Source organism: Phocoena sinus, chromosome 14 (genome assembly GCF_008692025.1).
Source record: "Phocoena sinus isolate mPhoSin1 chromosome 14, mPhoSin1.pri, whole genome shotgun sequence".
Taxonomy (NCBI): Eukaryota; Metazoa; Chordata; class Mammalia; order Artiodactyla; family Phocoenidae; genus Phocoena; species Phocoena sinus.
In genome coordinates, this window is record NC_045776.1 from 73,003,388 (window position 1) to 73,026,525 (window position 23,138).

General features: G+C 46.5%; 2 protein-coding genes across 11 annotated transcripts in view; one reads left to right on the forward strand and one right to left on the reverse strand.

Annotated features, from left to right (window-relative positions):
- Positions 1-7,666: 7,666 nt before the first annotated feature.
- Positions 7,667-10,789, forward strand: POP5 (POP5 homolog, ribonuclease P/MRP subunit). 5 transcript variants are annotated; one of them, XM_032653833.1, is made up of 5 exons: positions 8,176-8,262; positions 8,330-8,472; positions 9,512-9,661; positions 9,843-9,926; positions 10,039-10,440. In XM_032653833.1, the coding sequence occupies exons 1-5, from the start codon at positions 8,243-8,245 to the stop codon at positions 10,152-10,154; spliced, it is 513 nt and encodes a 170-aa protein (XP_032509724.1). In that variant the 5' UTR covers positions 8,176-8,242; the 3' UTR covers positions 10,155-10,440. The 5 variants fall into 5 exon arrangements, with proteins under 5 accessions (XP_032509725.1, XP_032509722.1, XP_032509723.1 ...); XM_032653832.1 differs by lacking the exon at positions 8,330-8,472 and having other exon boundaries at positions 7,780-8,262; positions 10,039-10,752; XM_032653830.1 differs by having other exon boundaries at positions 7,790-8,472; positions 10,039-10,749.
- Positions 10,790-12,334: 1,545 nt separating this feature from the next.
- Positions 12,335-23,138, reverse strand: part of RNF10 (ring finger protein 10) — a 31,626-nt gene continuing 20,822 nt past the window's right edge. Inside the window, exons 8-17 of one of the 6 annotated variants that reach the window (XM_032602432.1) lie at positions 22,317-22,442; positions 21,735-22,011; positions 21,388-21,521; positions 20,239-20,356; positions 19,899-20,000; positions 18,742-18,897; positions 15,921-16,021; positions 13,480-13,537; positions 13,224-13,382; positions 12,335-12,623 (exon numbers count right to left, since the gene is read on the reverse strand). In XM_032602432.1, the coding sequence (XP_032458323.1) occupies positions 12,547-12,623; positions 13,224-13,382; positions 13,480-13,537; positions 15,921-16,021; positions 18,742-18,897; positions 19,899-20,000; positions 20,239-20,356; positions 21,388-21,521; positions 21,735-22,011; positions 22,317-22,442 (1,308 nt within the window). In that variant the 3' untranslated portion in view covers positions 12,335-12,546. Of the gene's footprint in view, positions 12,624-13,223; positions 13,383-13,479; positions 13,538-15,920; positions 16,022-18,741; positions 18,898-19,898; positions 20,001-20,238; positions 20,357-21,387; positions 21,537-21,734; positions 22,012-22,316; positions 22,443-23,138 lie in introns of those variants that run through there. The other 5 variants (XM_032602431.1, XR_004345348.1, XM_032602433.1 and 2 more) reach the window with 5 other exon arrangements.

Here is a 23,138-nt window from a genome sequence, read left to right on the forward strand (position 1 = left end):
ACGTTCTGGGACTTCTGAGCCAGGCCTTAAGGAACGTGGCAGCTTCCACTTCTTGGAAGCCAGCTGCTATGCTGTAAGAAGCCCAAGCCCCATGGAGAAGCTACATGGAAGTGAACGGAGGCCCCCTAGACGATAGCCCCAATTGACGGCAGCCAACACCTCCTACCAGCCTTCTGTGGGTGAGGCCACTTCAGAACCTTCCAGCCATCCCAGTACCCCAAGCCACATGAAGCAGAACTGCCCTGTCACCTGACAGAATCATGAAAACTAATAAGTTGTTGTTTTAAGCCGAAAAGTTTGGGGGTGATTTATTACGCAGCAATAGGAAACCAATTCTACCTCTAAAACCTTCACAAAGCCATTCATTTCTCTCCATCCCCCCCCACCTCCAGCACCCTAGTCCAAGGCTCTCTTTTCCCCCCCAGGCGGCACCCTCTTCATCAAACTTCCCACCTTCAGTCCAACCTCCTGAGGTCCATCCTCCCTTGAAACCAGAGGGAAACTTCTAGCCTCCGATCTCATTCTCTCAGCCCTCCAGATGGTATCCAAGCCCCTTAGTGTGGACAGCAAGTCCCTGAATGACTGTCCCCATCCACCTCTACAGCCCCAGTGCCCCTCACCCATACCTCTAGCCCCTGCTCCTCAGAGTTCCCAGAATTCAGCACTTCCTCTCCTAGCACAAGCCGTGCCTCTATCTAGAACACTCTTTCCTACATCTCTTTCTTCTCCTGGCTAACCATTTTTCTCCTTTTGGGCCTCAGTTCAGACATCACCACCTCCAGGAAGCCTTCCCTGACTTCCAGGCTAAGTTAGGTACCTCCTCCTGGCAGCCACTTGCTCCTGTTCTTACACCCTCATCACAGCAGCTGCCCTGTATTGCTCCTGTTATTTGGGCAACCTCTTTCTCTCACCACACCCTGAGCGATTTCAGGGAAGAGACAAAGTCTTCCTTGTGTTTTCAGAGCCTAGCACAGGCCTGGCATATACCGGGTACTCAGAGAAACCCAGGGGAACAGAGGTGGGAATTCGGTAGTGGGGGCTGAGGACCAGCTCACATCTGACATGGGACTGCTGTGTGAGTGAGACTCAGCTGTGGACTTCCCCTGCTCCTGCACTGAAAAGGTCCTGGCTACTAGGAGGGGCCTGGAGAAGAAAGAAATCAGGGAGGTAGAGTACAGCCCTCCTACATGCACTCAACACCTCCTACCTGGGACTTCCCTGGCGGTCCAGTGCATGCCATGAGGAACGGCCAAAAAAAAAAAAAAAAACCTCCTACCCAGCCTCTGGACTGCACCAACTGAACGACTTTGTCTGTCTCCCAGGTAAAGAGACAGTGTCATGCAGTGGTTTGCATGAGCTCTACAGGCAGGCAGCCTAGGTTTCAAATTCTGGCTCTGCAACCTCCTGGCGGTGTGACCTTGGAGGAGTGACTTCACCTCTCTGAGCCTCACTCCCTTCAGGCCTAAAACAGGGCAAGATTATGTCTCCTCATAGGTTGTCATGAGGAATAAATGGGATGCTGTAGGTAAAAATGCTTTGCATAGTAGCTGGCACATGGCAGATTCCCTGAAATATCAACTATCTCTTCTTGCCACTGCGTGAGCTGCACCAATCTAGGCCTAGCACTGTGCCTGGCACACGGGAGGTATTCAGCCAATGCCTTAAGGATGAACGAGTGAGGAATCTGATAAGAAAACACTAACAATCATAATAGCCACAAGTATTAACTCACTCAATCTTCACAACCACTAAAGAAGCTGGGAACTATTATTGTGCCCATTTTATAGGTAATGGAATTGAGGCCCGCGAGCATGTATACAGATCATGTAAGTAGTAGTGGCTGGATTTGAACCCCTATATTCTGAGTCCTTTAACCCTTTAACCACCACCCTATAAAGCCTCTCAAAGCCCCAGGGCCTGCCTCTCCCATCAGCTTGGCTTCTAACCAGCTTTGTGATCTCGATCATGTGAACCTCTCCCCGGGCCTCAGTTTCCCCACCTGCCAAGAGAGGATTGTGGGGGCCAGTGTTGAAGGGCACTTCCTATTGGTCTAAGAGTCCAGGTCCTGGCCAGGATCTAGCCAGTGCTGGTGACCTGCTGACCACCCAGCCCAGGTGGGGCAACACTTGGCATGGGCTGGATTGTCACAGGTGGGTCACTGCATACCGACAGCTGCACGATCCACCCGCCCCACACTGGGGGGAGTCTGGCCTCTGCCTATTCCCGGTCCCCCAGGGCTCCTGAGGGAAGCTGAGGCGGCCACCCCCAGATGTCTATTCCTGTCCCTGGCCTAGTGCCGTGCTGGGGAAGCAACAGCTATTTTGAGACCCTTCTCCCTCCAAACATGAGCGGTGGGAAGGCGCTGGGAACATCCCGAACTGGGAGGCCGCCCGTCGCAGCCTCACCCTGGATCTGGGCCACACCAGCCCTGCGGCTCTGCCCCTTTTTCCAGCTCTGGTGATGTGATCAATTCTGATCACAGCAACCACAGTGGGATAACCCAGGAGAACAGATCCCAAAGGACTTCTGCTGGAGGCCGGGGCACAGGGCAGGCTGGGCCTTTCCCTTCAGGGAGGGGACGGGAGCAGCCACAGCTGAACCCACCAGCTGGGAGATGGAACTGCTCTGAGCTTGAAATTGGGGAAGACAGCATTCAGGACAGTGTATAAAAATACTCAACATTTCTTGAGCATTCACAATGAGACAGGCCCTGTTCTAAGCACTTGACATGGAGGTAATGTTCTAAGCACTTGACATGGAGGTAAATCATTTAATTCTCACAAAGAGGAAACTGAGGTTCAGAGAGGGGAAGTGACTGGCCCAAAGTCACACAGCTGGTGAGTGGCTGAGTCAGGACTTGAACCCAGGTAAGCTGGCTCTGGAGTCCATGCTTTTAACTGCTTTTCTCCCCTCTGGGCCTTCCAAGCCCAGGAGGCTAATATAAATTAAGGGAGTGAGCACTGGGTTGAGGGTCAGTACCCCTTTGCCATTCCCAGGCATGTCACCCAGCAAGACCACCTCGGTGAGCTCAGCTTCCTTACCTGCAAAATGGGGGTCATGATAGAACGCACGGCCAGGGTTGAGGTAAGGATTAGTAATAACATACTGTAGTGACTGGGGCTCAGTAACGCCTCTAAATTATGAAACTAACATATGCACATGGTAAAATAATATGGTATAAAAGGGGACACAGTAAAAAGTGAGGTCCCCCTCCTACGTCACACCTGTAATTCTTCTCCCCACAGTTAACCACCATCAAAGCTTTTGTGTCACCTTCTGGAAATTTTCCATGCACATAAAGAAAGAGAAGCTGAATAGGACAGTGGTTAAGGACAAGAACTGCCTGGTCCAAACCCTGGCCCTGCTGCTTACCAGCTATGTGAAGCTTCGGCAAGTTACATGTCATATGGGGTTAATAAAACTAAGTCCCTGTTTTATAGGGTAGTTGTGAGGATTAAATGAGTCAATCTATGTAAAGCATTTAACAAATTCTCTGGCACATGGTCATCTAATAAATATACACATACAGTGGATCCTTTCTGGCGGACATTGAAGTAGCCTTTTGCTATCACAAACAATGCTGCAAGACATGTCCTAGTCTACCTGTCATTGGGCACAAGTGCAAGAATCTCTGTGGGATAAATTCCTGGTGGAGAAATTGCTGGGTCAAACAGTAGTGCCCTTGTAATTTCAACTAAGTTGGGGATGAGTCAATCCTCACAGCAGGCAGGGCAGAGGAAAAGAGGTCCACAAAGCAGGGAGGATGAGGGAAGAAGCAGGATGTTTCTGTCTCTGAGGTCCAGGGAGGGCCGTGCCTGCCCCTGCAACCCAGTGGATACAGCAGCTCCCCAGGCCCCTGGCCAGGCAGATGGAGGGTTTAATTTTATCCAGATTGTCCCCATAAAGGTTTTATAGGGAATTGGCTGATTGGATTAGAGGAGCAGGAGCCCCTAATGAGCAGCGGCTGATTAACAAAATGCTGAAGCTGAACAATTTTCCTTTGCCACCATCCACCACGGCAGCATCCAGGCTCTGATCGGGACCCCCTGGCTGCCAAAGACACTTCAGAATGTATATGCCTTCTTTGAACATTCCTCTAGGTCCCAGACATCCCAGAAGAGGTAGAGAGCAAGGGGTCAAGAGCACAGGTTTGGGGGTAAGACAAAAGGTCTCTGTCTGCTGAAATTACTGTGAGACCTTGGACAAGTCACTGCCCTCCCTGAGCCTCAGAGAATAATGGGGCCTACATTCATGGGGTTGTCATGAGGACTAAAGGAAGTCAAGCGCATGTAGTGCTCAGTACAGTGTCTGGAACAGAGAGCCTAATAAATGGTAGCTGGCGATGGGGTGAGGGGGAGGGATAAATTGGGAGATTGGGATTGACATATACACACTACTACATATAAAATAGATAACTAATATAGCACAAGGAACAATTCTCAATACTCTGTGATAACCTATATGGGAAAAGAATTTTTAAAAGAGTGGATATATGTGTATGTATAACTGCTTCACTTTGCTGTACAGCAGAAACTAAACACCACATTTTAAATCAACTATATTCCAATAAAATTTGTTTTAAAAAAATTGGTAGCCCAGAACGTAAGGATGAAGAATAAAGCCGGCTACTCTGGATCCCACCGCAGAAGGCCCTGAGAACAAGGTACATAGTTACAGCTTCCCACCTTCATGTTATGCGAGCATTTTAGCAGTTGCCTCAACTACCTCCTAGGGAATGCGCCAGGTTTCCCAGTCTGAGAAATGGGTTGTGTGATTTACATTTCCAAGTAAGTTTAAAGGACTTACTGGAGCTGATACTCGGCTTTGTGTCTGATCCAAAAGGGCAAATTGACAGTGAGAACCTTCAGATGGGAAGGAGGGGAAGAGCTCAAAGGAAGTTCCCCCCCACACACACACCCATTCCTCCTTTGATCTGAGACCCACTCTTCTGAGTAGTCCCACGAGTCACAACAGCAAGTAAGTACCCCATTGATCCAGGCAGTAGCCGGTTAAGAGCACAGGCTCGTCGGCAGGGAGGTAAGGATTAGACTATTCCAGCGTGAGTTTTCGCGCCTGTGAGTTCACTTCACAGGCCCCTTCCTCACCTGTAAAAGCGGGATGATAATGGTTCCATAAGGCTGACGGACGCGCATTCTGGGGTCAGGCACTGCCGGGGCGCACACTCGCCGCCGCCAAGCGGATCTCCTGGCCGGGGAGGCAGCCGCTGTCCACACCCCAGCGGGCAGATTCCCCCGCGGCCTCCCGCGCCGCGCGCCGGGGACCCGGGTGATTGCAAACAGCCACCGGCCTCATTAGGAGACGTGTAATTAGCGGCTGGCGCAGCCGGATTAGACACCGGCTAATTACCACGGGGAGCGGGCTGAGCCGCCGGCGCCGCCCCTCCCGGCCGCCCGGGACCCTCGTGGGGCCTCCAGGCAGGCCGACCGGCCTGGTCGGAGGAGCGGAGGCCCAGGACCGCCCCGCTGTGCTTCCCCTGGGGCTATGCCTGCGGGTAGCGGTAAATCATTCGCTCAAATCTGCGTTTACTGTGCACTCACTGTGCCAGGCGTTTGCCCACGATATCTGGTTTAAATTTCACATGCACCCATGAGGGAGGAACCATTATTATCCTGTTGCACAGATGAGGAAACTGAGATCTTGGAGACGCGAATTAACCGCCTCACAGCACGTGGCTGGTAAATGACGGAGAGGAGATTCTAATTAACGTCTGTAGTCTCTCCAGTGTATACGAAGTGGACATCGAAACCGTGCACCGGAGGACATCAGCGGTGTGGACCGGAGCAAGGACCACGGAGTCGGATGGCCTGGAGTTCGAATTCTGATCCTGCTCCTTATTGGATGTGTGACTTTGCTGAAAGCCCCAACGGTATCTATGAAATTGGCGCGGTGTTTGGATTAAGTGAGTTGAAGGCTGGGAAGTGTTAGGGGAGTTACTTTAGGGACGGGAGGGGAGGGGGGAAGCTCAGAGGCTGAGACTTTCTCCACGCACTACGAGCCTCTGACGCCCCCTGCTGACCAAAGGAGGACGCTGGCGGGAACAGTTTTTGGATAAAGAGGTGGTTCTCGGGTGAGGGGCAAAGAGCCCTGGTCCCTCAGCAGGACCACTGCTCTCCCTCTTCCCCTTACCTCCTTAGCATCCCTCTTTTAAGGTGACTTAGACTGAGAGATGGAAAAATTGAGAACTCATTCCAGATCTTGCAAACAATCGGTTGTGAAACCCGACTCCCTTCAGGGACCTCACAGAGCCCACCAAGTCCATGACAGGTCTACAAATAATCAGGGATGGATATAAAGAGCTTGTTACAAGGCTGGGCATCAAAGTGCTGGGTATAACAAGAAAATCTGGAACTAATTTAAACGTCCATCGTGGGAATATTGACCAGTTTAGCAGCTGAAAAATAACCTTGAAGAACAGTTGACATTAAAATATAGTCAAATGACAAGAATGAATCGTACAGACAATATGTTGAGAGAAAGGAGCCAGACGCGCACACACAAACATGCTGTTGGAGATTTATATTTATATGAAGTTCAAGGACAGGCAAAGCTAATCTATCATGATAGAAGTCAGAACAGAAGCCATTTCTGGGAAGGTTTATGGCTGGGAGAGGGCACAGGAACCTTCCTGGGTGCTGGAAATGCTCTCTTAATGTGGGCAATGGTTGCAAAAGTCTATACGTATGTAAAAATTCAATGAGTTGTACATTTAATATGCGCTTTATGTATGTTATGCCACACTAAGACAATTTTTAAAAAAGATATTCAAGGGGAAAAAAAGAAGAGTACTAAACAGTATGATCCTATATATATATATTTTTTGTCTGCTTTGGGTCTTGTTGCTGCGCGTGGGCTTTCTCTAGTTGCGGCGAGCGGGGGGCTCCTTTTCCTTGCGGTGCACAGGCTTCTCATTGTGGTGGCTTCTCTTGTTGTGGAGCACGGATTCTAGGCACGCGGGCTTCAGTAGTTGTGGCACGCAGACTCAGTAGTTGTGGCACACAGTCTCAGTAGTTGTGGCACACGGGCTTAGTTGCTCCACGGCATGTGGGATCTTCCCGGACCAGGGCTCGAACCCGTGTACCCTACATTGGCAGGCGGATTCTTAAACACTACGCCACCAGGGAAGTCCAGTATGATCCTATTCTTAAAAAGAAAATAAAAGGAAAAATATAATTTAACATACGGCAGAAGTTCTCATCTCATACTTTTTTTTTGTTTCAGGACCCCTTTTCACTCATTAAATTATTGAGGATCCCAAAGAGCTTTTGTTTTGTGGGATATATTGATACTTACCATGTCTGTTAAAACTGAGAAATGTTTAAAACACAATACACAATTCTCTTAGCCATCAAAGCAATAATGTCAGCACTGTTATATGGCCTCTGGAAAACTTCACTGTCCACTCTGAGACAGTGAAACAAGTAACATCTTAGTATTATTATGAAAGTAATTTGATCTTGGGGACTCCCTGAAAGAGTCTCAGAAAAAACCCAGTGCTTCCTGGACCTCACTGGAGAACTGCTGGCACAGGGGGAAAATGAAGGAAGAAAACCCACTACATTATAAATTATTCTCTCTCGGTGCTGGGATTATAATTTATTTTTATTTGCTTCTTTGTGCATTTCTGTTCCACACAGAAAATATAAAGACCACGGATGGTTTTTGCAAACAAAAAACAAGACAATACACCCGACTCCATAAGGTTGTTGAAAGGCCTAAGCAGTAATAACATATTTGGCTGTATGGGGAAATTAAACCGAGCTCTAATCTGAAAATAAGGGTCTGATTTCCCCTTTGTCAATCCCTGGCCTGTGAGTGCAAAGTCTTGCCTTCAAAAGTTCCACCGTCCACCTTGGGGAGAAAATATAAGTGCACACACGACTGTGTTGCAAGCTAACAGAAGGTAAACGTCCTGGAGGTTCCAAATGCCGCGGCTGCGTCCTACACAGCCTGGAAACTCCAGCGTGGGGCGTAACCACCCATCACAGCACAAGGTGTTCAATCTTGGAATCCAGCTCCCAAACAACTCAATCAGCGAAGAGCTGAGCAGGCCGCCTGCGCTCCTCAGAGGGAGGCGGCGCTCGAAGGAGACCGACACGGGGCTCCGCCTACATTGTAGCTCCGCCTCTCCCTCTGAGTGGCTGCCAGGACAACTTCCCATTGGCCGCCGACCAGAAAGCAGACATCCGGTTTGCAGATCCGGCTGCTGGAGGCGGAGGCCGCAATGGTGCGGTTCAAGCACAGGTAAGCAGACCCTTGCCCAGTCCCCGGCGGCCTGGCCCCGCGCTCACCGCCCTCTCGCCCGCCTTAGGTACCTGCTCTGTGAAGTGGTGTCTGACGACCCCCGCTGCCGCCTGAGTCTGGAGGACCGAGTGCTGGGCGGCCTGGTACGGGACACGATTGCCCGCGTGCACGGGACTTTCGGCGCGGCCGCCTGCTCCATCGGCTTCGCGGGTGCGAGGGTGCTGGGGAACCGGGGGCTGGCGGGACGTGGAGGGAGCAGAGGCCAGAGGAGGGAGAAAGAAGGGGCACAAGCGACCCCAGCAACTGCCAAGCCCTGTGCACAGTCCTATGTAAGATATAATCCTCTGGGACTTTGCTGGAGGTCTAGTGGTTAAGCCTCCTCGCTTCCAGTGCAGGGGGCGCGAGTTCGATCCCAGGAGGAGGAACTAAGATCTCACATGAGGGGGGTGGGGGTGGGGCAAAAGAAATTAAAAAAAAATATCGTCCTTTTTAGGAATATCGGATCCGAGCCCAAGGTCTGCGTGAGTCCAGAGTTAGGCGGAGAGCTAAGAGCAGTAAGCAGTGAGACTTTGGGCAAGAACCCCCTGTACCTATTTGACATATGTATTGAGTTTAACAGGATGGTGAAAATTAAATGAGGGAAGCCGTGTATGGTTCTAAGTTATTTGACTGGTTATGTTGACATCACATGGAAAAAACATTGTCAAAATTAACCCTGAAAAGGGCCTGTGAAGTACAGAATGTGTGTAGGTAAATGTAGAAGGCCCTTTCAACAGGCACACTATGTAAACTCATTCTCTTACCATCTACAAAAAATTGAATCCAGTATAAGGAATGCACGTAGGCACAACTCTCCTACATCAGGTGAGACCCAGTTGGCTGCTACAAGAACCTGCATAGCCCAGTTGCAGAGCAACTTGCTTTTCAGGCAAAGGTTTTCTGAGGAAGATGGATCTATACGCTCCCCACCCACTCATTAACTAGTCAGTCGATTAGAAGACCGTTTTAAATTCTGAATTCACCAATTCTGAGTGGTGTGCGAGGCACTGGATGTTGTTTCTCTCCCTTCTGTAAATGAAGGTCTGTCCTTTTTTTTTCCTTCACAAATCAGTTCTTGCTTACTGATGCATCCCAGCTGCCACTGCCTTGAAGGATCTCTAGCGCATAGGCTCTCAATTACCCCAAGATGTTTAACCCATTCCCGAGAATCCAGAGTTTCCCCAAATGATTTTTTTTTTTCCTGCTGTAGTGCGATACCTCAATGTCTATACTGGGATAGTGCTACTTCGATGCAGGAAGGAATTCTACCGGCTTGTGTGGTCAGCTCTTCCCTTTATCACATACTTGGAGAACAGAGGACACCATTACCCGTGTTTTCTCAACACCTTACACGTGGGAGGTATGGGTGCATGTGATATGTCTCATTTCCAATAGGTAACAAGTTCAGTGTACAGTCTTCAGTGGTGGGTGGGTCTTCCTGCTCTCCTGCCAAGAGCAAGATACTTTTTCCTAGCTCTGCAAGACTCTTGAGGCAAACACTTTTCACAAGCTGTTGACCACAAAGCTCTTTCATGTGCCAGGTACAATCAGAACATGTCAGAAGTTCCTGATTCAGTACAACAGGAGACAGCTGTTGATCCTGTTGCAAAACTGCACTGATGAAGGTAAGGCACACTAGCCCTGTGCCCACTGAGCAAGTGACTGGCCTCCTCCTCTAGCTGAATGAAAGGCCACTCCCAAAGACATCTTTAATCACCCGTACTGTACTTTCTTCAGGAGAACGAGAGGCTATCCAGAAGTCTGTCACAAGAAGCTGTTTACTAGAGGAGTCGTCGGCTGGGGAGGAGCTTTCAGACAGTGGTGGTGAGGAGGCTGCTGAGGCAATGGAGTGAACCTCTACAGACTGCCCTGTGCCCCAGCCTCAGGGCCCACTTGTTGGGACAGGACATTCTGGGAGGCAGCAGCATCTTCTGTACTTCTCAAACAGGATGACTGCTGACCAGAGGCCAAGTGACCAGCTCAAAATGGACTTATTTGCTTAAAACTAATCGAAGTCACCTTTACCCAGCATTGCCTGGTTAAGTGGTTCTGGAGGTTGTGAAGCCCCTGGAGTTATAGACATCTTTGTATCTAACTGCCTGGCTGAGAGCAGATTTAATAAATGTATTTGGCTTCTGTAGTATTTAGTGCACATGTGAAGTTCATGCTTGGCCTAGTCTCTTTCACCCCTCCACCCTCGGCCGGAAAACTGGCTCCCCATGTGGTACTAGATGCACAGCCTCCCACTTGAAACCTTGTACCCCTGCCCCTAGGATGGGCCCTAAGTAATCCAGGTTATTCAGAGTAGCAGTTTTAGTGAGACACAGCAACTAAATTGGCACAGATCTATAGCTGGTCTCAGTACAGGACCTTAAGAATTCCAGATTCCTTGCCAATACTTAACCATACAGTTCTTGCAGTTTTGAGTGGGGAAAAAACCTGGTCTCACCTGACCTCATTATTACAAAGTCAAATAGCAGCTGCCAACTTCTGGTAGTTTTCCGCAGTTCCACCCTTCCCCATTGCCTTTTACCTGCCTGGTACCTGAAGGCAGGTGAGACAGTGCACTCACAGGAATTAGGAGGGACAAGAGACTATGATCAGTTTTGATCTGCTACCTATGAAAGACATTTCTAGGACCTATTTTCTCCTTAATGAAATGGACATCACTCAAAGTCCCTTAAATATTTAACAAAGATTTGTGATTTTTTGCTTCACATGCCCCTTATCCACCCAGAAGAGTTCCTGACCCAGGATCTCTTCCTTTTAAGAATGGGAGGTTAGAGTTAAACGCAGCTCAAGAACCCTTTAGGCCTGACACTAGGAAAGACATTACTCGAATTGCTCAAGCTCATAGTAGCCATTAATCTATTAAGAAGTATAGGTCTTCCCTGGTGGCGCAGTGGTTGAGAGTCCGCCTGCCGATGCAGGGGACACGGGTTTGTGCCCTGGTCCGGGAAGATCCCACATGCCGTGGAGGGGCTGGGCCCGTGAGCCATGGCCGCTGAGCCTGCGCATCCGGAGCCTGTGCTCCACAACTGGAGAGGCCACAACAGTGAGAGTCCCATGTACCATAAAAAAAAAAAAGAAAAAAAAAAAAAAAAGTATATGTCTAGCGACTTCCCTGGTGGTGCAAGGGGTAAGCCTCAGTGCTCCCAATGCAGAGGGCCCAGGTTCGATCCCTGGTCAGGGAACTAGATCCCACATGCATGCTGCAACTAAGAGTTCACATGCCACAACTAAGGAGCCCGCCAGCCACAACTAAGACCCAGTGCAACCAAATAGATAAATACTAAAAAAAATTTAAAAAGCTGACCTGAAATCATCTTAAAGAAACCAGAATGCTCACAACGCTTATGCAGGTGATTTATTCCAACTATTGGCCTTCATCGTCTATTACACCTAGAGGTTACTTTACTAAGCAGCAAAATAGTTCACATCAGTCAACTTCAGCTGAAACCAAGGCATAAGACTGCTCTAGGCAACGGAGGCAGTGGGCAAGCCCACCGCTTTTAAACCTGTCCTGCTCTTCCTCCGGGTGTGCCAGGCTCCTCTGTTCCTATAACTCAGGCCACTGTCACTTGAAACAAGCTTGATCCAAAGGTTGCCAAGTCCCCAGGCTTCCTTCGTCAATGACAGTTACAGCTTTCCTTGCCAAACAGAAGCCACGTTCAAGAGGCAAAACCCTCCATCACACATGCCAGTGCAACCTGGGTCTGACACCACAGCATGGTTATTTGTCAGAAGAAAAACTGCAATTTAAGCTGGGTGTCCTAAATCCATATTATTCCCATCCCTCTGTTTCTTAAAGATAACAAGAGGAGAACTGAACAGACAGAAAAGATTCAACTATTAGGTGTGCTGAAAGCATGGTGCCCTGACACAAGATGTCACAGCAGAGCAATGCTGTAACACTAACACTGGTTTGGGCTGCTCCAAGGGACTCAAACTTAGTTCGGGTTGAGAAAAACTAACTACACATGGGTCAAAAAGACTAACCTGGCAACAAACTAAAAACCATGGCAAGAAGAGATCTCTTGTGAGTGTCAATACTTTATTTTGGTGTGAAGACAGGAAGCTGGAAAATACACTGTATTTAAAATTTTCTTGGTTCCCCCTCACATTGTGGAAACCCCCTCCCCCCAGAGCTAATCTGTTCAAACTGAAATACTTAAAAATTGCAGCAGCAAAACAAAAGCGCAGAAAAAAGAAAACCAGATGGAGAAGGTAGCCGGGCCAGTAGTGTCACTTGGTGTGGACGACTGAGGTGCTGAACAGGAGCTTCTGTTTCTGTTTTTTTCTTTTCTTTCCTCCTTTCTCTTCTAAACAGAAAACAGAAACAGCTTAGCTTAGAATGCCATCGCCTTGCCCCTGGCCAGTTTTCATTAATGATAGTCACAGGCAGCTAGGAGTGCAGGCTCTGGAATTAGACCTGGATTCAAATACCAGTCCTTGCACACTCTGGTGTTTGTCTTCAGGTACATCACTTACGGTCCCCAGCCCAGCTCCTCGTCTGTAATGTGAGTTATACCCATTTAATATGGTATTGGGAGAATAAAATTAGCACAATGCCAGGCACACAGGAAGCGCGCATAAATGCCAGTGTTGTTCTTATCTAGTTCATGAACACCACAGAGCGGGGGTGTGCTTCAAGCCTGACCTCCTCCATCTATTAGCCACCCTCCACCACTGTGTATTAGAAGGTTAAAAAAAAAAAAGGTCCTCAGAATTTCACACCAAGGCCTCAAAAGAACTAATCTGGGGTGCAAAAAGGTGCTAACGTACCAAATGGAATGTTAGTTGACACTAGAATGTGAGCCCTGAGGCTCAGAGGGAAAAATGCAACTGATTAGTGATGTCTGCCACTAGATCCAGGAGGGAATGACAGCCCTGAGCTGAGCACCCCACTTCTGTGCCTTTACCAGAGAGGGGATCTGAAGTAGCTGGCGTGTCCAGTTTCATGAAGGCTGCTTCAATAGCTTGGCTGAAGGAATTCTGGAAACTGGGCACAGGAACACGGTCTGAGTTATCACTCTCCCCATCGCTGTCCACAGGGGCAGGAGGACCTAAGCTGTTTTCACCTAAAAAACACCAGTGTTAAAATTGTAGAAACAACACTAGAGCCTTCTACCTCCTGAAAGGGGCCAAATTTCCCCTTTACCAGAGGGCTGTTCTCACCTTTCTTTGGAGCAGTTTTGGGCCACACATCTGCTTTTGCTTTTCCAATTCTCAGCATCTGCCAAAGTGGGAAAGGGGAGGAAAGAATTTAAGTAACTGACGCCATTTCTTCTCCAGACTCCTACCTTGACACCGACTGGTACGGGAGACAAAGAACCAACTACCCCTCTGGGAAAAAGATTTTCTAGATACTTCTCTCCTTAACACTGTTTTGGTCATGTCCTCTATATCCTGACCAATGGAACTGGCAATGAAACTCACAAGGTGGGAAACCAGTTGTTCCTTAGGAAACAGGTAAAGCATATTGCAAAGAAGGCACAAGAGATTCATACTCAGATTCTGAAGTTGGGAATCCTGACTCTGTGTCATTGCCTGCTTCTGACAAATTTTCCTACTCTTCTGGAGACTCCTAAAAACATCAACCTCTTAGAATAAGGAGTGTACAGGACCTTCCAATTTTAAAACAAACCACCTGGCTATCAAACCTCAGTTACTTAAGGCCACAACAATCAATTTAACTTTATCTCGAAACTGCTCCCACAGCCCTCGTTACCTTGTGGTCTTTGCTTTTCCAATAGTTCCTTAACTATTAACTTTTAGATCCAGCCATAAACCATATTCCTGCAAGTACAGTAAAATCAGAACAATTCCTCTTGCCCGAGTGAGGAAATTTTTCATCCCACTTGGCCAAGACCAGCTTTGTAAGTGCTGAGGCCACTATGCATCCCAGCTGCCACACATACCATGCCACTCAAAGCAGGGTGAATTTTACCAAAAGACAACCCCAAGAAGATACAAGTAGGAATGCCTGTCCTAAATGTTTACCAAAGTGGGGCTTGCATGCTGTGCAAGATGAGTTCAACTGGCAGATGCTGATTTCACTGATAAACTTCACCATGTACCACACTTTGATGATCTGCTCCCTTGGTCCCTGGGAGTCTGGGGTCCAAGAGTACGACAGCTGAATCATCTTACTCTTCCAAGGTCATTAAAATATATCACCTATATTTTAATCTTGACAAAAATGTTTAAATGTTTAACCTGAGTCCACTCATGAAGAAACAATCAGAAAAATCTCAACTATAGGATAATCTATAGAACAACTGGTCTTGATGCTTCAAAAATATCCCTGTCACAGGTAAAAAACAAAAAAACAGAAGCCAGAGGAACCGTTATGGATCAAAGGACACTAAAGAGACTTGAAAACCTAAATGCAATGAATAGCCTTTGATTAAATATGACTGAAAACAATACAGGACACTGAAACAAATGGGAAAATAAAGATATGTGCCATCTTAGATAGTATTAAATCAGCTGTCTTTGATGTGATAATGGTAATTGTAGTTATACAGGAGAATGTCATTTTGGGGGCATGTATGTCCCAAGTATTTAGTTGTCAAGTGTCATTCATGAGGTCTGTAACTTACTTTCAACATAGCAAAAAAAAAAAAAAAAAGAGAGAGAGAGAAAAGCAAGCAAAATAGTAACAACTGGTAAATCTGGGTGAAGGGTATGAATGTTCATTATACTATTCTTTCAACTCTTTAAGTTTGAAGTTTTTCAAACTATAAAGTTGAAAAAAGCAATGGCAGTAAAACCTAGCTAAAAAAACAACTTAGGCATTGACCTAACTCCTAGGAGCCACTTGCTTATAACCTCTGAAACCTAGCAGTTCATTCTCAGGATTGCTCTCAATTATTTCATCCTCCTTGACTTCAAAGACTCTCCTCACCAAAGTTCAATTCCTGCTTACTCCTCAGCACAGACTGCCATCTGTCCGTGAGAAATACCCAGATCAACTAACTGCTCTAAAGAACTGTTAAGCTAACGATTCCAAACTAGCCCCAAAGAAGTGAACAATAACCTCCTACAAGGCTGCTTGTCAAGCTGTCTGTCCATCTTCCTCAGTTATCTGAATACAGGAATGCTGAGTGTTTTGCTTGTTTTAAAGATTAATACTGATCTGACATCAAATCTCACTAGCCTAGTGTTGCCTCCAACCCAACTCCTCAAGAAAGCTGATTTGGCTACTTACAGGATAATCAAGACAACTTTCCCTTTCCCAAAGTGAAGAAGAATGGTTTATTATATGTAACAGATACCACTGAATCAGAGGTCCTAGAACCAGGGACCAGTTAAAATTGACTGACATATCCCCAGCCCCTAGAACAGTGCTCAGTATAAAAGTATCTACTGACGTGTTAAATAATTAAAACTCCTGATTCTTCAACTACTCTTAGCCACTTTCCTTGGTAAGTCTATGGTAATATCTGATACTAACTCCATGACCTTCTGTCTTTAAAAAGCCTTCCATGGTTATTAGAGTCAGTGCAACATTAGCCTGTAAGTCTCCCCATCTCCAACAGAGGGATTTCCAGAAAGAACAAGCATCAGAGTTCATGTTAAATACCCTTGGGCTGCTTCAAAAGCAACGGGTTTACCTGGGCAAAGGAAGGGAAAGGAGAGTCTTCTTCCAGACTCCCAACGCAGAATGAAGAACTGCCCTGACTGGCCGTGGGTGACAGAGGGGTCAGCAGGAAGTCTGAAAGGGAACCAGAGACCTGATTATACAAGTCAAGTTCCAAAGAGTTAGTGTCCTGTTAATAAGAGAGAAGAAACAAACCCAGAATCGGGTCTGAATAATTACCAACCCTGCCTCAGAAAGCTAACTGTGGTCCACTTTCAACTCTGCCATATGCTTATTAAACCAAGAACACGGCCTATTGTTCACATGAGTGGTCAGCATAGAGAAGTTTCATGGTTACAGGAACACTAGAAGGCACAGCAAAATCTATTCCCACGGTAAGAAAAATCCTCTCCACATCAGCCAGTTCTCAAGGCCTAGGTATCGGACTGTCAGAGAATGGTTTTATATGGATGAGAAAGCTCCAAGAAAAGATATAAAATGTAATCACGTCAGCCTTTATGTTCCCGCCAAAAGAAGTCTATGACCTGGGAATATTGTTAGAATCCAAAACACATACAGCAGCAAAATCCAGCAAGATGCAAGCTTTTCCCTGATACTCCCTAGGGAAATTAGTCTTTTCCATCCTTTCTGACCTAGGGTTCAACATTTCCCACAGATCAGTCTACCCACTGCCCTGATCACTGCTGGGAGGGAGAGGCCTATTCACTCTCCCAGCAGCAGGCCCTGCCATAGTCAGCCAGGGCTCTGTGGTACTTTTATTCCTAGGACCATCCAACTGCTCTTGTCTGAATACATTAAAGCCCAAATAACTTCAGAAAAGCTAGTATGTGAAAATGCAATCTTGTTATCACAGATGATGTAGTCAGCGTTTTGCCATGTTCCTCTAGTAGCTTTAGTAGTTCCTTTAGTAGCTCTCTTCTCATTATGAAGAGCTTAAGTGTTGTGCAGCCCTCAAGACCCAGATTCTAGTCCCAGTCCTTGCCACTAACCAAGTCCCTGCCTTGGTCTCAGGCTCCTAAATCTGCCAAGTGATGGGCATATGATCACAGGGGTCACCAAGAGTTTTAAATATTCTGATCTTGGACTTTTCATTGAAAATGCCTGACAAAAATAAATTTTAAGTATCAAAAACTATCTGCCAGGAAGATGAAGATCAGAAAAGACAGCTCTCTGAACACATTCTATATATAAGGAAAAACATTTTTAAAAGGCTAAAGGCCTATACCCTGAGAAAACCATAATTCAAAGAGAGTCATGTACCACAATGTTCACTGCAGCACTATTTACAATAGCCAGGACATGGAAGCAACCTAAGTGTCCATCGACAGGTGAATGATAAAGATGTGGCACATATATACAATGCAGTATTACTCAGACATAAAATGGAACGAAATTGAGTTATTTGTAGTGAGGTGGATGGACCTAGAGTCTGTCATACAGCGTGAAGTAAGTCAGAAAAACAAATACCGCATGCTAACACGTACATATGGAATCTAAATAATAAAATGGTTCTGATGAACCTAGGGGCAGGAGTGAAATAAAGACGCAGATGTAGAGAATGGACCTGAGGACAGGGGGAGGGGGAAGGGTAAGCTGGGACAAAGTGAGAGAGTGGCATGGACACATATACACTACCAAATGTAAAACAGCTAGTGGGGGGCTTCCCTGGTGGCGCAGTGGTTGAGAATCTGCCTGCCAATGCAGGGGACACGGGTTCGAACCCTGGTCTGGGAAGATCCCACATGCCACAGAGCAACTAGGCCCGTGAGCCACAACTACTGAGCCTGCGCGTCTGGAGCCTGTGCTCCACAACGAGAGGCCGCAGTAGTGAGAGGCCCGCGCACCGCGATAAAGAGTGGCCCCTGCTCGCCGCAACTAGAGAAAGCCCTCGCACAGAAACGAAGACCCAACACAGCCAAAAATAATAAATAAATTTAAAAAAAAAAACAGCTGGTGGGAAGCAGCTGCATAGCACAGGGAGATCAGCTCGGTGCTTTGTGACCAACTAGAGGGGTGAGATAGGGAGGGTGGGAGGGAGATGCAAGAGGGAGGGGATATGGGGATATACGTATGCATATAGCTGATTCACTTTGTTATACAGCAGAGACTAACACAACATTGTAAAGCAATTATACACCAATAAAGATGCTAAAAAAAAAAAAAAAAAAAAGGCTGAAGGCCTCTCAATCCTGACCTTACTCCCTAGAGTGGAACACTGTTACCGGTCTGGAACACAATCATCCCAGTATTTTTCTATACATTTAGACATATAAACCCGTATTGAAATGCTTTGTGTGGCTTTTTTAACCCAAAAATGGTGTCATGTTTTGTCTTGTTCTACAACTTCCTTTTATCTTAAAGGTCTATCTATTAGTTCAGGAAGAGAGTTATTTCCTTTTTCAGTAGGTGTAAAGAATTTCATAGTAAAAATGCTGTAATTTAGCCATTTCCCTACCAGTATACTTTAGGCTGTTTTCTCTCTGTATCATAAATAAGATGACATAAATAAAGATGTTCACACAAACAGGGGGAGTATCTTTAAGGTAGAAACTAGAAATAAAACAGCTGGGTTGTAGAGAAGAATCTAGGTTTAACCATCCTGCTGTATGAGCTGCCTGAGGTTTTTAGAAGCTAAGTCGGTACAGCCAATGGAAAAGTGAATCAAATGGTAGCAATTTGATGGATCTCAGGAATCTATTAACTACCCAAGTAAGGTTAGTCCCATAAAGACCCCCACCATGCCAAGATCACAGTTGTAAATTCAGACACTAGGGCTTTGCTTAAGGTCTGTGGCTGGTGGTCAACTTGATTCTTTAAATCCCAACTCTATTTACCTGCTTGGGAACCTGGACTTCTGCTAAGAGAAGAAAGGGAGAGAGCCCCATGGCCCTCGGTGCTGGTAGGACCCAAAGCAGAATCAGAGGAGCAGGTATAGGAATTGAAGGCAGGAAACTGCTGTAGATTCTCTAAGGGAATGTGGACTTCTGGGTCTGCAAAGCAAAGACGAGAATGGTAGGCCCACATACAGAATCCCTCAAATCTTTTCCAACAGTTGTGGACAGTCAATATGAATCCCCCAGGGGTCTGAATGATGGAGACAGAGCTTTAAAACCCAAATTTATAGTAACTGTCGCTTTACGTCTTTGTTTTAGTATAAAAGCCTTGCTCTAACTCTTCTTGGTTGAAGCTAGGTGATAAACCTGGGGGTTAATTATAATACTCTGTATACTTGTGTTTGAATATTTCCATAATAAAAAATTAAAACAAAAAAGCCTCTGTTCCTGAAACATCACTTTTCTCAACTATTCAGGACTTGTGCTTTAAACAGCTACATAACACTGGTATGCCAGCTATACACTTATCCCAGTTGAAGAAGTAAAATTTATGTTTACCATACCACATGGAGTCAAAGTAGTTAAGTCCTTTCCCTAGTCAAGGACTCAATTCCTTGTTTTCAGGTTAACTAGACCCTTATGTCACACAATCCTTGGTTCAGTGAAGCTTATGTTTAAGAACCAGATCAAAAGATTCTACTTACTGGTATTAAGGAGCTCAAATCTAATTTCCTGCACCTATTTCCTAGTTTGTCAATAGGTCTCTACTATTTCAGACTCTCCTGGTAGACCTGCTACGTATAGATGTCTCCAGAGTCAAAGGTGAGGCCAACAATGTATCCAGAGAGCACAGGGCCAGTTATCCCCAACATGCAGCAGATCTCCAATTCCCTTCCCACGCCCACCCAGGGTTTTTTCACCCACTATGCCAAGGATGAACTTACTATGTGCTATGCACTTTGACCATCAACTCGTTAATTCTCATGTAAGCCTACAAGTAAGGAGGTACTCTCACAACTCACATTTAAGAGCTGAAGAAAGCAAGTGGCAGACCTGACATACGACCTAAACAGTCTGGCCCCTGGGCCCAGGCACGGGATCTCTGTACAATGATACACAGTTGTGCTCATCATTGAGATTAGAGTTCTTGAACTTACACTTGCCCTGCTTCTTGTTCTCCTCCATCTCAATCCGGCGCTCTCGGCGACGTTCCTCCCGGGCCTTCTTCTGGCGCTGCCGCTTCCTCTTCTCAATATCATCTGCGGGTTGGTGAGGTTGTGAGGAGGCAGATGCAGGACAACCTGGCCATTAACTCCTCCCACTTGGCTAGTAGCTAAGGGCACACGAGTGGGCCCAGCTGGATTGGATGAACGGATGGAGCGCATCAGGAGGTTCTGAGACTCATGACAAAAGCTCCTTACTTCCTCTTGTGGGTTTCTAGTCACAAAAATCCCTAAACTCCACTAAAAAGGGAAGCAAAGTAGGGGGCATTCTCACCTGAGAATATCTCTAGGGTTTCCTTAGAGACCAGAGGAGGCTGCAGAGCCAGTTCACAGATGCTGAACTCGCAGGTGAGCGGCAAGTGAGAGAGGTATCTATGACGCTGTCGCACATCCTACAAGGGAAAAGGGACCGATGCTCAACTAAGACCAGGCCTAACTCTAAGAGCAGAGGTTCCCACCCCAGATATCAGGCAGTACACCACACCCTCTCAGATGGCAATGGGGCTCAAAGAGTTAGTGCTCAAGTTATCAGCTTTTGAAAAGCTGAACAGAAATTGTCAATTAACCTACCGTAAGGTAGAATAAGCAACCAAAAGCAGTTTTTTGGTTTGTGCTGCAATGAATGAATCGAGGCTGGTAATGAATGACCTAAAGCTGATCAGCTGTTTCAGCTTTTCTGGGGGTCCACAACAACCAGGGGAGAATAAGGAAGGTAAGAGTTATTTACTGGAAAAAATCTGGGAACCACTGACTGAATTAATGATAACTGGGGAACCACTGACTGAATTAATGATAACTGGGAAGGCAGATAAAGCAGGTTTCCCTACTGAGCAAAGCTTGGCCTAAAATAATAAAAAATGAAGGTCATTAATTTAATTTTCTTTTAATTCTTTTTCTGCATGTTTGATGGAAAGTTCACAGTACTTAAAAAATCTCTAAATTTAAGGCTTTTAACAAATTTGTGATCAATACAACTGTAACTCTCAAAAAGTAAATACTCACATACGTAAATTATCAGACACTAATTCATAGGTAGCTGCTAAACCAAAAATTCATAACGAGCTTGTGTAAGCTACCTTAAAGCCTCCAAGGACTTTGTTTTCTTGCCATTTTCTCCCAAGCAATAAGGAGAAACAAAAACAAATTCATCTCTGAAAGTAGGAGACATCTCTATTCCCAAACCACAATAAATGAACCTGTGATACAGGGAGCAGTGGTGAGTGACCTAACAGAACCCCGGCACAGTGGGGGAGGGTCATTTAACTTTTTAAAAATTCACAGGCACCATCACTAACAAAAAGACTTAAAACCTTTCAAGACTAAAGACCTTGAAAGTTTGTGAACTTGGTTCAGCGAGGCCCACCACAAAGAGACTAGGTTAATGCCGCTTCCTGCCCCTCCACCTCGCAACGCAGGCCCTTACCTCAGACATGGAATACCCAGCGATCTCCACCACCGTGGCTGAGATCTTCTCAGGGCTCTGTTCCAAGCTGCCATACTCCCGCACGAGGCAGCGCACATTCACGGGGTGCAGGAACATGTGCTGCCCATCCTCCGCTGAAGACAAGTGGTCTATCACACAATACTCTTGGCCAGTCCTCAAGTCAGGCCCTCCTTATCCCAGGCCCGACTCTCCCTCCCCAAGCTGAAAGGCACAACAGACCCCATCTGCCCAGGAGCTAGCGGCAATACCTCCCTCTGCTCAGAGAGCCAGATCACGTCTCTGAATCATTAAGCAGCAACCCAGCCCTCCTCCTCAGGGACACTCACCTTGGTAAAAGTAGTAACAAGGAGAGCTGCTCAGGTGTGTGATGCTTGGCTTGGTGACGGGTTCCTGCTGGCTGGACTCGGTACAAATGGTCCCCTCTCCAAGACTGTCTTCTGCTAACTCCAAGTCCTCACAGGCCTCTGACGACCCCTCAGGCTCTGGTTCAGAAACTGCTTCCTCTTCCTCTACCAGAGGGAGAGCAAGAGGACGAGGAGGAGAGCCAAGAGAACAAACTTCTGTGGTCTCTTCATCAAAAGCAGACAGATACTCCAGCATGCCCTGTTGGGACAAACTGTAGGTCACAGAAAGAACATGTGGCAAAGGCAGGCACAGGAACCAAGCTCTCTTGAGGTTTACCTTAGCTGTCACGTTCACTGATTTAACATCACTGGGGAAAGAACACACATAGAAAAAGCACATTGGAAAAATTTTTAAATAAATAAATTAATTAATTTAAAAGCACATAGGAAATACTCATAGTTCCCTCTTACCCCCAAGAAGTTCAGACCTCACAACAGGGCCTAACAGCTGAAGAGCAGCACCTGAGGAATGGCAGCCATTTAGTCTGTAACTGGGACACTAACCTTCCTGGGTTGAAAAACGGACTCCTTCGCCAAGGGAGCCATCAGCACCAGTTGTTCCAGAGCAGCCACGACACCAGCGACCTCCCTGCTGCTTTCAGCCAATCCTGACAGAGCCTCTTCCCGAGTCTAGAGCACCAGAGAGAAAACCAGAAACATACTTAGTTTGAAGGGCCAAATCTTACAATGGCCTTTCTCAACAGGAGCAAAAGTTAAAAGGCAAAAAGGAAGAGTCTAAGTACTTAAAATTCTCAATCTTTAAGGGAAGCAGGAAGCAAAAACACCTAGTACTCAAATGGGATGGTACTCTGCTTAGCATCTCTGACAAAGATAACGACAACACTACAAAAAAGCTTCCTGAACAGAAATCCCAGGACACAGAACTAGTCTTGTAGTTTTTACGAGCGAAGCTTTGAGAGAGCCCCAGTGCAGGAGACAAAGAGTCTGGGCAACCCCCACCTCAACCCGGATAGCTCTACTTCTAGGCAGCTTTTCTCCTCCCTGAAATGCATTTGAACAAATGCTCTGCACTACAGAAAGAAACTTAGAAATATTGGGTTGGCCAAAAAGTTCGTTCGGGTTTTTCGTAAGACATGACAAAAACCCAAACGAACTTTTTGGCCAGCCCAATACACAGAACGCTGCCCAAAGAGGACTTATGAGTCAGACAGATAGAAATTCAAATACTAGCTTCACCTCTTATTGGTTATGTAAGTTCACCTCATATATATTGGTTCACCTCAAGTAAAGTATCTAACTCATGATTCCATCTCCTCATCCATGAAAGGGGATACTTGTTCTATCACACCAGGTTATGGAGCTTAA

What these genes read in the sequence shown, in the direction of transcription:
- POP5 (XM_032653830.1), top strand. Translation starts at nt 7,944, where the DNA reads ATGCCGCGGCTGCGTCCTACACAGCCTGGAAACTCCAGCGTGGGGCGT. An exon ending in CTGCTCCATCGGCTTCGCGG is followed by an intron (nt 8,473 to 9,511) that starts GTGCGAGGGTGC and finishes TTCCTGCTGTAG; the next exon opens with TGCGATACCTCAATGTCTAT. An exon ending in GCAAAACTGCACTGATGAAG is followed by an intron (nt 9,927 to 10,038) that starts GTAAGGCACACT and finishes TACTTTCTTCAG; the next exon opens with GAGAACGAGAGGCTATCCAG.